Source organism: Rhinoraja longicauda, chromosome 18, assembly GCF_053455715.1.
Source record: "Rhinoraja longicauda isolate Sanriku21f chromosome 18, sRhiLon1.1, whole genome shotgun sequence".
Taxonomy (NCBI): domain Eukaryota; kingdom Metazoa; phylum Chordata; class Chondrichthyes; order Rajiformes; family Arhynchobatidae; genus Rhinoraja; species Rhinoraja longicauda.
Genome location: NC_135970.1, coordinates 29,398,252 through 29,413,917, shown reverse-complemented (window position 1 = coordinate 29,413,917; position 15,666 = coordinate 29,398,252). Strand labels below are relative to the sequence as shown.

The following is a 15,666-nucleotide window of genomic DNA, read 5'->3' as shown; positions in this document are numbered from 1 at the left end:
TTACATGCTACGCTTTGTCCCAACTCTCTTTACCACCTCCACCCCCACCCCCCACCCCCATAGTACAATCAGTGTAAAGAAGGATCCCAGCCCAAAACGTCACTTTGCCATTCCCTCCGCAGATGCTGCCTGACCCACTGAGTTACTCCAGCACTTTGTATTTTGATATAATTCCTATGACATTAATAATTAGGGGATGGGAGTGGAGGGGGAGAGGGGGAGGGGTGGACTTGTAAAGTCTGGATTCTAACTGACATAATCGTAAAGATACATCTTGAAAAAAATGGAGACAACAAAGATATAAAGCCTGGAATGAAAGTTAATAAGAGAAGTAGCGATGAATTAAAGACTGAAATATATTTGAGGGGTTTATATGAAGTCAAGTCTGGTTCAAGCTGCTCAGTACTATTATCTGATCGTAGAAATCATGGTGCAAAGATCAACCTTTCTTCTTTGGCCAAATTTTCAATCTTTGCTGTTTACTGCAATAACAGACCCACACACTCCCTGGCCACGCTCTCATTTCACTCCTGCCATCGGGAAGAAGGTACAGGAGCCTGAAAACTGTAATGTCCAGGCTCAGGAACAGCCTCTTCCCAACAACCATCAGGCAATTAAACACTATGCCCTCTAAATAAGCTCCATTCTACATAGAGTTGGGGGCATTGGATTCGTCTTTGCACTATTAATGTCCACTTTGCACTCTGTGTGTGTGTGGGTGCGTGTGTGCGTGTGCGTGATTACATTTTATTTTTGTTTATTATGGGTTTTACAGAGTACTATGTTCACATATCTGTGGGGCCGCTGCAAGTAAGAACTTCATCGTTCCGTTTTAAGACATGTGATAATAAAACACTCTTGATCCTTTACTGTTGTAAACTTCTCAAATGGTATTCACACTCGCTTTAGGTCATTCAATAGAGACAAGCAATGAAGACGTCTATGTCCTTATGTGTAAGAAGGAACTGCAGATGCTGGTTTAAACCAAAGATAGACTCAAAATGCTGGAGTAACTCAGCGGGTCAGGCAGCGTATACCGGAGAAAATGAATAGGTGAGTGTGAAGAGGGTCTCGACCCGAAACGTCACCTATTCCCTTTCTCCAGAAATGCTGCCTGACCCGCTGAGTTATTCCAGCATTTTGTGTCTATCCTCCACCTGTTACATGCTATGCTTTGCCCCACCTCTCTTTACCAGCTCCCCCTCCCCATCCTCCACCCCCATAGTACAATCAGTGTAAAGAAGGATCCCAGCCCAAAACGTCACCTTGCCATTCCCACCGCAGATGCTGCCTGACCCACTGAGTTACTCCAGCACTTTGTATTTTGATATAATTCTTATGACATTAATAATTAGGGGATGGGAGCAGAGGGGGAGAGGGGGAGGGGGTGGACTTGTAAAGTCTGGAGTCTAATTGACATAATCATACAGAAACATCTTGAAAAAAATGGAGGCAACAAAGAAATAAAGCCTGGAATGAAAGTTAATAAGAGAAGTAGCGATGAATTAAAGACTGAAATATATTTGAGGGGTTTATATGAAGTCAAGTCTGGTTCAAGCTGCTCAGTACTATTATCTGATCGTAGAAATCATGGTGCAAAGATCAACCTTTCTTCTTTGGCCAAATTTTCAATCTGTGCTGTTTACTGCAATAACAGACCCACACCACCCTGGCCATGCTCTCATTTCACTCCTGCCATCGGGAAGAAGGTACAGGAGCCTGAAAACTGTAATGTCCAGGTTCAGGAACAGCCTCTTCCCAACCACCATCAGGGATATGAGCCAAACACAGGCAAGTGGGACTATGTTGGTCAGTGAGGGGAAGTTGGGCTGAATGGTCGGTTTTCACGCTGTATGACTCTATGACAGATGAGATTAGTTCATCGTCATTATGCTGGGCATAGACATCTTGGGCTAAAGTGTCTGTTCCTGTGCTGTACTGTGCCATGTCCTTACTTGTACACTGGCTGCTGGGCACCATTTACTGGATGAGAGTACAAGGTAATTTAAAACATCTCAATTACATCATACTTCACTATTTGCTGAGGGAAGCAAATGTTTTTTTTTAATTTAAGGTTGCCATAACGACCAATCGTCAAACTCAGCACTAACATCCTCTTTACAAGTGGCTGCCCACATCTGAATTCATTACTCAATAGTGTTTTAACCAGTGCAATGCATGACCTCAACATTGAGCAAAGAACTTGGAAGAGGACAGCACTGGCCCATTTGATGTAGTCTGCATCAATCTCGGATAACCGTTTTGTAAAATCCCATAATTTTTTTTTAAAAGGATCGGAAAGAAAGATTCAGCATCAAATTGATTCAGCGGCACAAAGTGGTTTCTTCTCTGAATGGAAGGGTGTTGGCAGGACCTAGAACGAGGCACAGTTCCACCACTGATTTTCTGGCACCCTTGGTTCCAGAGCCTTGCCACAATGTTCATTTTGCCGCATCAACAGCGGTCACGGACCTTAAAGCCGGCTTCGGAAGTCGGCAATGGGATCAGATCTGCTGGATCCGGCTGGGCCGGAGTTCCAGAGCCCCGGCCGCAGGCGGCAAATTCGACCCGCCGGTCGACCGCGAAAGTCCCGAGGAGGCACGGCATTTTCGGGGGGAGTTCCAGGGGGGGGGGGATTTCAAGTGCGCTCTCGTAATTAAAGGAGGTGCCGGACCAGCAGTTCCTGGAAAATCGGGAAACCTGTACCTTTCTCATAGAATATGCAAGAGTACAGCACAGGAACAGGCCCTTCAGCCCACAATGTCTGTGCCAAACAGGATGCCAAGGCCAACTCTTATCTGCCTGCACATGATCCAAATCCTTCAATTCCCTGCATATCCGCGTGCCTTTCCAAAATCCTCTTAAACACCACTATCGTTTCTGCCTTCACCACCACTCCTCTAAACTATGATCCTTTCACCTTAAACTGTGGGCTCCAATCCTTGACATTTCCACCTTGCGGCAAAAGGTTCTGGCTCTCTATCCTACCCAAGCTTCTTCATATCTTATCTTCAGTGTTGGTGGCACAGCAGTAGAGTTGCTGCCTGACAGCGCCAGAGACCCGGGTTCGATCCTGACTGTGGGTGCTGGCTGTACAGAGTTTGTACGTTCTCCCTGTGACTGCGCGGGGTTTTTCCTCCGGGTTCTCCGGTTTCCCCCCACAAAGCCAGCAGGTTTGTGGGTTAATTGGCTTCTGCAAATTGTCCCTAGTGTGTCGAAGGACCTGTTCCACATTGTATGTAAACAGTCTAATTTACGGGATCAAGATAAACAATTGCTCCATTTGGGTTTTTTTAATTGCCTTCCTGTAGCGCCATGTAACTGCTAAGTCAAAGACAGCCACACAGAAAAGAGTACACCACAATTTAAATCTGCCCTGAGGAAACCCACCAATCTACATCAAGTGACGAGAAGCAAGAAATACTTTAGAAAAACACACGACTTTTTCACACTTGTGACATTAATTTGTCATCCCGGGATGAGAATTTTTTAATATACAAAGCCATAAAGTCATAGTGTGGAAACAGGTCCTTCGACCCAACTTGTCCACACTGAGCAACACGTCCCATCTACATTAGTCCCACATTTGGCCCATGTTCCTCCAAAACTGTCCTGTGCATGTACCCATATAATTATTCTTAAACGTTGCCAATAATCCCTGCCTCAGCTACTTCCTCTGGCAGCTCGTCTCATACACCCACCACCCTTTGTGTGAAAAAGTTACCCCTCAGATCCCCACTAAATCCTTCCCCCTTCACTGTAAACCTATGTCTTCTGGTTCTCGATCCCCTACTCGGGGCAACAGACTCTGAGCGTCTACCCGATCTCTTCCTCTCCTGTTTTATACACCTCGATAAGCCCACCCCTCATTATCCTGCGCTCCAAGGAATAGAGTTCCAGGCTACTCAACTTTTCCATTTTACCCAGACCCTCGAGTCCCGGCAACATCCTCGTAAAACATATATTAATATTTATATATATATATATATATATATATATATATATATATATATAATGTATTTCACAGCTAAGAAATACTGTAAATTCCTTTTCTTTAGACATTACTAAGTACAGCTTTAAATGAGATACCAGCCTTAAAATATCTCCCTTGCTCACTCAGAATTGTAAAAGAGAGTCCATCTTCTCAACTTATGCAGACTGCAGGTCTTAATTCAGAAGCGACCTCCCTGTGGTTCTGTACAACTATCACAAGTAGTCATATCACTACCTGGGTGTCCATTGATAAACCACTGGCAGTTGATCATTGGGAAATCAGATACAATGTGCATAGCTTTCTGTTGCACCAACCTCAATATAGCTTCACTTCCTCTCTCCACTAGAACAAATAATTTAATGATGTGTAGCAAGAAATTGGGCAGGCTGGGACTTTATCCTTTAGAGCGCAGGAGACTGAGGGGTGATCTGAGAGAGGTTATCTAAAATCACGGAAGCAATAGATGCACACTCTTTTGCCCAGGCTAGGGGAATCAAAAACCAGAGGACATAGATTTAAGGTGAGATGAGATTTAATGGGCAAGCTGAAGGGGAACGTTTTCACTGAGGGTGGTGGGTTTATGGAACGAGGAGGGAAAGGAGTTAGTTGAGGCAGGCACCCAATTATCTTTTGGCAATTCCTGTACCGGTCCAAATTTCAAGAGAGTTGATTAACCTTTTACCCAGAGTAAGAGGATAAAAATCAAGAGTACATATGTTTAAAGTGGAAGGGGCAATATTTAATACAAGCCTGAGTAGCAATTTTTTTCACTCAAAGCTTGGTGGGTATATGGATCGAGCTGCCAGAGGAGGTAGTTGAGGCAGGTACTATAACACCTTTTAAAAGATACTTAGACTGGCACATGGATAGGAGAGGTTTAGCGTGATATGGGTTAAAGCATTAGCAGGCACGGTCGAGTTAGGCCGAAGGGCATGTTTCCGTGCTGCATGACTATGACCCTCCATGTTTAATAACATCCCCCATTTTAAAATGTATGTATAATTTTAACTTTGGCATATGAGCAGTGAGGAACCAGAGAGGAGCAAGCTCATGAAACAGATTTGATACATGATATACTTGACTCATTTTCTTTAGTTAAAAGGATAATGCCAATGGGTGGCACAGTGGTGGAGCTGCTGCCTCACAGCGCCAGAGCCCCGGGTTCGACCCTGACCTCGGCTGCTGTCTGTGTGTGGAGTTTGCACGTTCTCCCTGTGACCGCGTGGGCTTCCTCCGGATGCTCCGGTTACCCCCCCCCCCCCACATCCCAAAGACGTGCAGGTTTGTAGGTTAATTGTCCCTCTGTAAAAATTCTCCCTCATGTGTCGGAAGTAGTAACGGGAGATCGATGGTGGGTGTGGACTCAGTGGGCCGAAGAGCCCGTTTCCATGTTGTATCTCCAAACTAAACCACTCCAATAAACTACTGATAAAGACATCTTTTACAAGCAGCCAACAGTCATTTCCATACATTTTATATCTGCAATGTTGTTTTACAGGATTTGCAACTAAGGAAGTGGACAATTTCTGTGAGGGATATTGTCCATCTGGTGAACGGAAATGCAGTCAGGAAATAGGAAACAGGTGCTTGAGTTGTCCAGGCAACCAGTGATACAAACAGCTCCCTTTTTAAAAGAGGAACACACTCTCAATGCGCAAGTCATTTGTATTTCTTTGAGTTGTCTGTCCGAATTTTGGCAAAGAATATCCAGCAAAATGTCAAATTCAGCTGAACCCGTTTAGGTGGGTATATGGATCGTGAAAGGGTTGTGCTGTGTTTGAAAGGAAAGGTTGAGGGTTTTTTTTGCCACACGCATCAGGCAAGCAACCAATTGACCTTTGTCGAGTTTAAAGTATCGAGATACAACACGCAGGAGGCCCTTCGGCCCACGGCGTCCACGCTGACCATCGATCACCCGTTCACACTAGTTCTATGTCATCCCACTTTCACACCCACTCCCTGCACACTAGGGGCAATTTACAGAGGGCCAATTAACCGACAAACCCCACACATCTTGGAGATGGTGGAGTCGCACAACCAGTGTAGATGGGACATGTTGGTCGGTGTGGGCAAGTTGGGCCGAAGGTCCTGTTTTCAAGCTGTATGACTCGGCGACGTTGTGTGGGAGGAAACCGCAGCACTCGGAGAGAACCCACGCGGTCACAGGAAGAACGCACAAACTCCGCACACAGACAGCACCTGAGGTCAGGATCGTATTCGGGCCTCTGGCGCGATGAGGCAGCAACACTACCAGCTGCACCACTGTGCCGTCATTGTAGAGGACTGATCTCCATTGAAACACCTACAACCTTACACTGGACAAGGTGTCAAAATGGAGACCATCCCTTTAGAATTATAGTTTCAACTAATCTGTTTCATGAGCTTGCTCCTCTCTGCTTCCTATAATATGCCAAAGACAAATTATCCATGGATTAAAAAAGGTCTGTTGTTGAGCTGTCCTGTTCTATGTTCTAACTTCTATGTATGGGGCAAGTTTTTTTTAATTCAGAGGGTGGTGGGTGTCTGGAACGAGCTGCCAGGGGTGGTGGTGGACGTAGATATGATAGCCCTGTCTGAGAGTTTTTGGATAGGCATGTGGATATGCGGGGATATGGAATCATGTTCGGCACAGACATTGTTGGCCGAAGGGCCTGTCCCTGTGCTGTAGTGTTGTATGTAAGTGAGGTCAGGTCCCCTCTACAGGGAAAATGAGGCCAGTTACATAATTCTGCTAAATGCACCGTGTGGGTGGCACTTTAATGCTGGGGTTTGTTAATGCGCCATTTGGTAGATAAATGAAAACCTTACTGGCAGTGGCGAGTTAAGTCATGTTCTATATCGTGTCTGCTACAACACGCGTCCAAGCGAGGGAGTTTCGGGGCAGGGAGGGAAGAGGGGTGATGGAGGGAGGAGGGGGTGAGGGGAAGGGAAGGGAAGGGGCAATGGAGGGAGGTGGGGGGGGCGAGTGGAAGGGGAGGAACGAGGCAGGGGAAGGGAGGAAGGAGAGCCGTGGATTAGGGTGTGAATGCAGGGAGTCGAGGCGCGATGGCAGGGGAAGGGGAGAGAGAATGGGTGGGGGAAGGGAGGGGTGGGGAGCGGGGAAGGAGGGGTGGGGAGACGGAATGGATTGTGAGGAGAGGGGGGGGGGGTGGATGGAATAGGGAAAGGAGAGGAAGGAGTGGAGAGAGGGGAGAAAGGAGTGGGGAGGGGGGAGGAAGTGTGGGGAGAGGGGAGAAAGGGTGGGGGGGGGAGGAGAGGGTGGGGAGAGGGGAGGATGTGTGGGGAGAGGGGAGAAAGGAGTGGGGAGAGGGGAGAAAGGGTGGGGGGAGGGGAGAAAGCAGTGGGGTAGGGGGGGTGGAAATAGTAAGGAGAGGAGAGGAGGATGGGGAGAGGGGAGGAGGATGGGGAGAGGGGAGGAGGATGGGGAGAGGGGAGGAGAGGGGAAGAGGGGAGGAGGGGGGAGAGGGGAGGAGGATGGGGAGAGGGGAGGATGGGGAGAGGGGAGGAGGGGGGAAGAGGGGAGGAGGGGGAGAGGGGAGGAGGATGGGGAGAGGGGAGGATGGGGAGAGGGGAGGAGGGGGGAAGAGGGGAGGAGGGGGAGAGGGGAGGAGGATGGGGAGAGGGGAGGATGGGGAGAGGGGAGGATGGGGAGAGGGGAGGAGGGGGGAAGAGGGGAGGAGGGGGAGAGGGGAGGAGGATGGGGAGAGGGGAGGATGGGGAGAGGGGAGGAGGGGGGAAGAGGGGAGGAGGGGGGAGAGGGGAGGAGGATGGGGAGAGGGGAGGGGGAAGAGGGGAGGAGGGTGAAGAGGGGAGGAGGGGGGGAGAGGGGAGGAGGGGGGAGAGGGGAGGAGGGGGGGAGAAAGAGAAAGGGTGGTGGGGGGGAGGAGGAGGGAGAGGGGGAGGAGGGAGAGGGGGAGGTAAGTGTTCAAACAGCTTACACTATGAACATCGACGGGATAGGTATCCACTTGGTCAAAGGTCACCATGCATTGGAGATGGAAACTTTTTTTTAAAAGACCATACACCCTGCTGGTAGCACTGCTAACGCCACACTTCGCCAAGTTAAACCATGCAGTTGTGGACAGTAAAGTTGAATGCTGCATATCAAAGAGATATCCTGTGAAGTGAGTGAGTGAGAATCTAGCCTACGTCCGCTCGAGGCCTGTTATTCTCCAGGAGGATGACTGTGTTTTAGAGTTTCATGCCGTTTGCAAACTTTGTAATAACGTGACATTTTTAAATACCGAGAAGAGCGGGGGGGGGATCCAAGATTGACTCCCACCCACTTTGATCCTGACCCCCCCCCCATCACTCGCCAGGCTTTGTCCCACCCTCACCTCTCTTTTCCAGCTTTCTCCCCCCTACTCCAATCAGTCTGAAGAAGGGTCCCGACCCAAAACGTCACCTGTCCATTTCCTCCACAGATGCTGCCTGACCTGCTGATTTTACCCAGGACTTTGTGTTTTGCTCTCTTTTTAAGTAATTATTGATCCGTGAATCAAAATATTAGTCCCACATGTGTTCGTACCCAGCCTGTACATCGGTCATAGTCATACAGCACGGAAACAGGCCCTTTGGCCCAACTCGTTCATGCAGACCAAGGTGCCCCATCCAAACGAGTCCCATTTGCCTCATTTGACCCACATCCCTCCAAAGCTTTTCTTTCCATGTTCCTATCCAAGTGTCTTTTAACTGTTATACATTGTACCAGCCCGAACTACCTGTCTCTGGCAGTTCGTTCCACACATCCACTACCCCGAATGAAAAAGGTCCCCCTTATGTTCTTACGAAATTTTTGCCCTCTCATCTTAAACCCTATGTCCTCTGTTTCTTGATTCCCCTACCCTGGGTAAAAGATTCAATGCATTCACCCTAGCTATTCCTCTCAGGTTTTAATACACCTCGAAAGATCGCCATTCAGCCTCTTGTACTCCGAGGAATAAAGTCCTAGCCTGCTCAGTTTCCCCTGTAGCTTAGGCCCTCGAATCCCGAGATTCAATTTTGAGATTAATTTGGTTTGTCAACTGCAATGAAAGATAACGCCATTTATGTTCCATGCCCATGCTAGAGATTCAGATAGATGAAGAGCTCCAGTGCACTGTGAAAGCTTTACAGTATTGCTCTAAGTTTATTGCAGCATTACTTAAGACTTCAGGCATCTTTAGAGAGCAAACAAGTACCCATTCAATACTGTGGTGACAATCACCAGTTGGAAGTTTGTCTCTCTAAAAAAATAAACGGGAACTCAGGAATGAACACATGGACAGTTTAGAGGAATATTACTGTTCTGTATTATGGCTCTGTTGTGAAGATGGTTGGCTTGAAATAGAAACATAGAAAATAGGTGCAGGAGTAGGCCATTCGGCCCTTCGAGCCTGTACCGCCATTCAATATGATCATGGCTGATCATCCAACTCAGTATCCCGTACCTGCCTTCTCTCCATACCCCCTGATCCCTTTAGCCACAAGGGCCACATCTAACTCCCTCTTAAATATATCCAATGAACTGGCCTCAACTACCTTCTGTGGCAGAGAATTCCACAGATTCACCACTCTCTGTGTGAAAAAAAAAATTCTCATCTCGGTCCTAAAAGACTTCCCCCTTATCCTTAAACTGTGACCCCTGGTTCTGGACTTCCCCAACATCGGGAACAATCTTCCTGCATCTAGCCTGTCCAACCCCTTAAGAATTTTGTAAGTTTCTATAAGATCCCCCCTCAATCTTCTAAATTCCAGCGAGTACAAGCCGAGTCTATCCAGTCTTTCTTCATATGAAAGTCTTGCCATCCCAGGAATCAATCTGGTGAACCTTCTCTGTACTCCCTCTATGGCAAGAATGGCAAGAAATCGTCGCTGGCACCCCACAATGTTATCCTAGACGTTCACCAAAAGCCACAAATGCATCAGCCCGACACTTTTTAGCATCACAAACATTTTTGCGCAGCAGTGCATTTTGCAGAGCATTCATTCTTAGAATAACGCAAGTCGGGCGGCACAGTGGCGCAGCGGTAGAGTTGCTGCATTACAGCGCCAGAGACCCGGGCGCGATCCCGACTGCACGGAGTCCGTGCGTTCTTCCTGTGACTGCGTGGATTTTCTCCGGCTGCCTCCCACTCTTCATGAAGGGAAGAGTTTTTATGCACCTCTACATGATCATCCCCTCAGCCTCCTGCACCCCAAGGAATAAAGGCATAGCCTGCCCAACATTTCCCTACAGTGCAGGCCCCCAAGTCGTGGCAAGTAGGTCAGATAAGCACAGGATCAGGCCCTTCAGCCTGCAATGTCCATGCCAAGCTTACTGCCAAGCCCAACTCTCATCTGCCTTCAGGTGATCCACACCCCTCATTCCCTGCATGTCATGTGCCTATCCAAAAGCCTCTCAAACACCACTATCGCATCTGTCTCTACCACCAGCCCTGGCAGCTCTGTATAAGAATCTTTCCTCACTCATCTCCTATAAACATTGCACCTAAAAGCTATGGTCTCTAACCTTTGACATTTCCACCCTGGGATAAAGGTTTCCGACTGTCTACCTTATCTATAATTTTTATTATCATTTTATATAGATCTATCTGGTCTCCCTGCAACCTCTCCCTGTAACTAATACCCTCTCATCCAGGCATCATTCTGGCGAACCTCCTCTGCACCCTTTCCCAAGCCTCCACCTCCTTCCTGTAATGGGGTTACCACAATCACAGGGGAGCATTGTTTGTGTGGGGGGGGAACTGCAGATGCTGATTTACACTGAATATTGTCCAAAAAAAATGGAGTAACCTAGCAGGACAGGCAGCATCTCTGGAGAGAAGGAATGGGTGACGTTTCGGGTCACCCATTCCTTCTCTCCAGAGATGCCGCCAGTCCCGCTGAGTTACTCCAGCATTTTGTGTCTACCTTGGGAGAAAAAACCTGTTGGCATGTTGGGTCTTCTTTCCCACATACCATCTCAGGACTTATCATATCATATCATATCATATATATACAGCGCGGAAACAGGCCTTTTCATCCCACCAAGTCCGCGCCGCCCAGCGATCCCCGCACATTAACACTATCCTACACCCACTAGGCGCAATTTATTTTTTTACATTTACCCAGTCAATTAACCTACATACCTGTACGTCTTTGGAGTGTGGGAGGAAACCGAAGATTTCGGAGAAAACCCACGCAGGTCACGGGGAGGACGTACAAACTCCTTACAGTGCAGCACCCGTAGTAGGGATCGAACCTGAGTCTCCGGCGCTGCATTCGCTGTAAAGCAGCAACTCTACCGCTGCGCTACCGTGCCGCCCTTATATGGTGTTGTTAGCCTTGTGGAACTTAGTCTTTACCCGTGCGTTGCCAAAGCAAATATATCTGCTGCCGTTCTTACCTTCAGAGTTGGGCTCTTGGGACTGAGCGGGGCAAACGGGTCCTCCATCTCACTACCTGAAACACTGAGCACCTTTTGCCGTTTCTCTGCTGCCTCCATCCTTCTTTGCTCTCGCTCTTCCCTCATTCTTTTCTTCTCCTCCTGTGCCAGGACAAAAATGAAATGTCGTCGGAGGTTCCACCCAATATGACTTTCAACAATTTTAACCGTAAAGCCGGCGCCTCGAAACAAAATAAATCTTGTTTATAATTACAAAACAAAAGCCGCAAAGTGCCGGAGTAACTCGGTAAAAACGTTTTTGTTGTTGTTTCCATTATGTCCCTGCTGGATTTGACAGAGAACCAGCACAAAGTTCACACAAGTTATAGGAGTAGAATTAGGCCATTCGGCCCATTGAGTCCACTCCGCCATTCAATCATGGCTGATCTCTGCCTCCTTATCCCATTCTCCTGCCTTCTCCCCTTAACCCTCATCACCCGTTCTGGAGCAACTCAGCAAGGTCAGGCTGCTACCTTTACTTTATAGACTTTAGAAGGGGGACATGGAAACAGGCCCTTCGGCCCACCAAGTCCATGCTGACCAGCGATCACCCTGTACACTAGGGTGAACGTACAATTTACAGAAGCCAATTAGCCCACAAAACCTGTACGTATTTGGAGTGTGGGTGGAAACCGGAGCACCCAGAGAAAACCCACCAGGTCACAGGGAGAATGTGCAAACTCCATACAGCCAGCACCCGAGGTCAGGATCGAACCCGCGATCTCTGGCGCTGTTTGGCGGCTGCTCTACTGCTGCACCACTGTGCATAAGGTGTATAAACGAGAAAGATCGTTTATTGGAAGACATTCCTACGTTGCAATCCCATGGGAAATCCAGGCATTCTCATTCCCACACACTTTCCATATCTAGCGACTGATAATTACTCAACTGGGGCGGACAATCTCGATTACAGCACTCAGCAGGGAAAAAAGGTTCTGACTGTCTACCCTACCTCTTGTAATTTTGTTTACTTTTATTGTAACCTCCGACGCTACAGAGAAAACAACGCCCAGTGAGTCGGTGCCGTGACTCGACAACTGTAGGAATTGCCACTGAGGCGGTGAGCGGCACCTACCTCCTCCCTGGCCTGCATCTCCTGCTCCTGCTTTTGTCGCCGCTGCTCCTCCTCCTCTCTTGCTATGCGTCGCTCCTCCCGCCTGCTATTCAGCTCCTCCAGCTCCAGCTGGTTGTCGTGGCCGCGCTGCCTCATCCGCTCGTACTCCTGCATCTCCTTCTCCTCCAGGCTGCGACGGATCTGCTCCAGCTTCTGCTCGGCCTCCAGCCTGGCCAGCTCTCCATCCTCCTCCTCCAGCCTGGCCAGCTCTCCATCCTCCTCCAGCCTCTCCATCTCTCCATACTCCTCCAGCCTGGCCAGCTCTCCATCCTCCTCCAGCGTGGCCAGCTCTGCATCCTCCTCCCGCCTCATCAGCTCTCCATCCTCCTCCAGCCTGGCCAGCTCTGCATCCTCCGCCTCCGGCCTGGCCAGCTCTCCGTCCTCCTCCAGCCTGGCCAGCTCTCCATCCTCCTCCAGCCTGGCCAGCTCTCCATCCTCCTCCGGCCTGGCCAGCTCTCCATCTTCCTCCGCCTCCGGCAGCTCTCCGTCCTCCTCCAGCCTGGCCAGCTCTCCATCCTCCTCCGCCTCCAGCAGCTCGCTGTAACATGGGGGGGAGGGGGGGGGGGGGGGGGACAGAGCACAGCGAGATCAAACATCTACCGGCAACATCAACTCAAGAAGCGCTCGACATTAACGTCGCCCCCAAATTAACGCAGCTTCACTGTTGCTCCACTCAGCGGTGGAGTTGCTGCCTCACAGCCAGCGCCAGAGACCCGGTTCTATCCTGACCTCAGGTGCTGTCTGTGTGGAGCTGGCACGTTCTCCCTGTGGGTTGTCTCCGGGTACTCCGGTTTCCTCCCACATCCCAAAGACGTGTGGGTTTTGTGTGTTAATTTGGATTGGGTGCAATTGTAAACTGTTCTAGTGCGTGGGGATCGATGGCTGGCGCGGATTCAGTGGGCCAAAGGGTCTGTTTCCGCGCTGTTTCCAAACTAAATCAAATTAAGGATAGCGGAGTCAGGGGGTATGGGGAGAAAGCAGGAACGGGGTACTGATTGAGAATGATCAGCCATGATCACATTGAATGGTGGTGCTGGCTCGAAGGGCCGAATGGCCTACTCCTGCACCTATTGTCTATTGTCTATTGTAAATGTGGAAAACTGTTAGACGCACAGATTAAATTACAGTGAAAGGGGGATTTGATTAATTTTATCTGCACGTGCGATATAAATATGGAAGAGGAATATGGCGAAGGAAAGCAAGTGACTGCAAGATTATACACAAGAGAAAGATGATCTTAATGTTGTCGTCTGATCTCCTGGCTAGATGTAATGTGATTGGAAATACAAAGCCCAGGTCAGCTTGTCCAATGTTTTGTGAATTGTCAGCGTTGTATGGGGAAGATGACAAGAATGCCAGAGGTTACTGGATCACTTCCTGGATCGGAGTTTCATTGTCTGAGCTTTGCAAGACCAAGAGGGCTGCAACCGCCCTAAACATCACTGAACCAGGAAAGGCAATTCGTCAGCCGAGGTGGGCACACCAGGAACTGCAGATGCTGGTTTAACAAACAAAAAAGACGCAGCGTGCTGGAGTAACTCCGCTGGTCAGGTGGCTTCTCTGGAGAGCATGGATCGGTGACGTTTCGTGTCGGGGCCCTTCTTCAGAAGACTTCATCAGAGTCCTATACATTATACAAGCACCAATTGGGCAGCACAGTGGCACAGTGGGTAGAGCCACTGCCTCACGGCACCAGAGACCCAGGTTTGATCCAGACCTCAGGAGCTGTCTGCTCGGAGTTTGCACATTGGCCCTGTGATCGCGTGGGTTTCCTCTGGGTCCTCCAGTTTCCTCCCGCATCCCAAAGACATGCAGGCTTGTAGGTTGTGTAGGAAAGAACTGCAGATGCTGGTTTAAATCGAAGGTAGACACAAAATGCTGGAGTAACTCAGCGGGACAGACAGCATCTCTGGAGAGAAGGAATGGGTGACGTTTCGGGTCGAGACCCTTCTTCAGACTGATGTCAGGGGAGGGGGTTGGACAAAGATAGAATGTAGTCGGAGACAGTAAGTCTAGTGGGATCCCACTACTGGCCATATCATCCCATCTCCACCCCTTTCTGCTTTCCGCAGAGACCGTTCCCTCCGAATCTCCCTGGTGAACTCGCCCCTTCCCACCCAAACCACCCCATCCCCGGGCACTTTCCCCTGCAACCGCAGGAGATGCAACACCTGTCCCTTTACCTCCCCCCTCAACTCCAATCAAGGACCCAAACAGTCTTTCCAGGTGTCAGAGGTTCAGTTGCACCTCCTCCAACCTCATCTACTACATCTGCTGTTCCAGGTGTCTACCTCTCTACGTCGGCGAGACCAAGCGCAGACGAAGCGATCGTTTCGCTGAACACCTATACTCAGTCCGTCTTAACCTACCTGATCTCCCAGTGGCTCAGCACTTCAACTCCCCCTCCCATTCCCAATCTGACCTTTCTGTGCTGGGCCTCCTCCATTGTCAGAGTGAGGTCAAGCGCAAATTGGAGGAACAGCACCTCATTTTGCTTGGGTAGTTTACACCCTAGCGGTATGAACATTGTCTTCTCTAACTTCAGATACCCCTTGCTTTCTCTCTCCACCCCCACCCCCTTCCCAGTTCTCTCACCAGTCTTACTGTCTCCGACTACATTCTATCTTTGTCCCGCCCCTTCCCCTGACATCAGTCTGAAGAGGGGTCTCGACCCGAAACGTCACCCATTCCTTGTCTCCAGAGATGCTGCCTGTCCCGCTGAGTTACTCCAGCATTTTATGTCTTCCTCTGGTTTGTAGGTCTCTATAAATTGCCCCTAGTGTGTAGGGAGTGCATGAGAAAGTGGGATAACAAAGAACTCATGGGAACGGGTGATTGTTGGTCAGCGTGGACTTGGTGGGCCGAAGGGCATGTTTCCTTGCTGTCATTCTAAATCTAAAACCTAGTTCAATTTAGTTTATTGTCACGTGTACTGAGGTACAGTGAAAAGCTTTTTTTTGTTGCATGCAATTCAGTCAGTGGATAGACTATACATGATTACAATCAAGTCCCCTACAGTGTACGGATACATGAATAACGTTTAGTGCAAGAGAAAGTCCAGTAAAGTCTGATTAAAGATAGTCCAAGGGTCTCCAATGAGGTAGATGTGAGGTCAGGACTGCTCTCTAGTTGGTGATAGGATGGTTCAGTTGT

The 15,666-nt window shown here is 49.0% G+C and overlaps 1 protein-coding gene across 2 annotated transcripts in view; it reads right to left on the bottom strand.

The window, feature by feature from the left end:
- Window positions 1–15,666, bottom strand: part of lsp1a (lymphocyte specific protein 1 a) — a 108,078-nt gene that overhangs the window by 46,988 nt on the left and 45,424 nt on the right. For both annotated transcript variants that reach the window (XM_078415413.1, XM_078415411.1), the window contains exons 5-6: window positions 12,475–13,051; window positions 11,361–11,501 (exon numbers count right to left, since the gene is read on the bottom strand). In XM_078415413.1, the coding sequence (XP_078271539.1) occupies window positions 11,361–11,501; window positions 12,475–13,051 (718 nt within the window). The remainder of the gene's footprint in view (window positions 1–11,360; window positions 11,502–12,474; window positions 13,052–15,666) is intronic.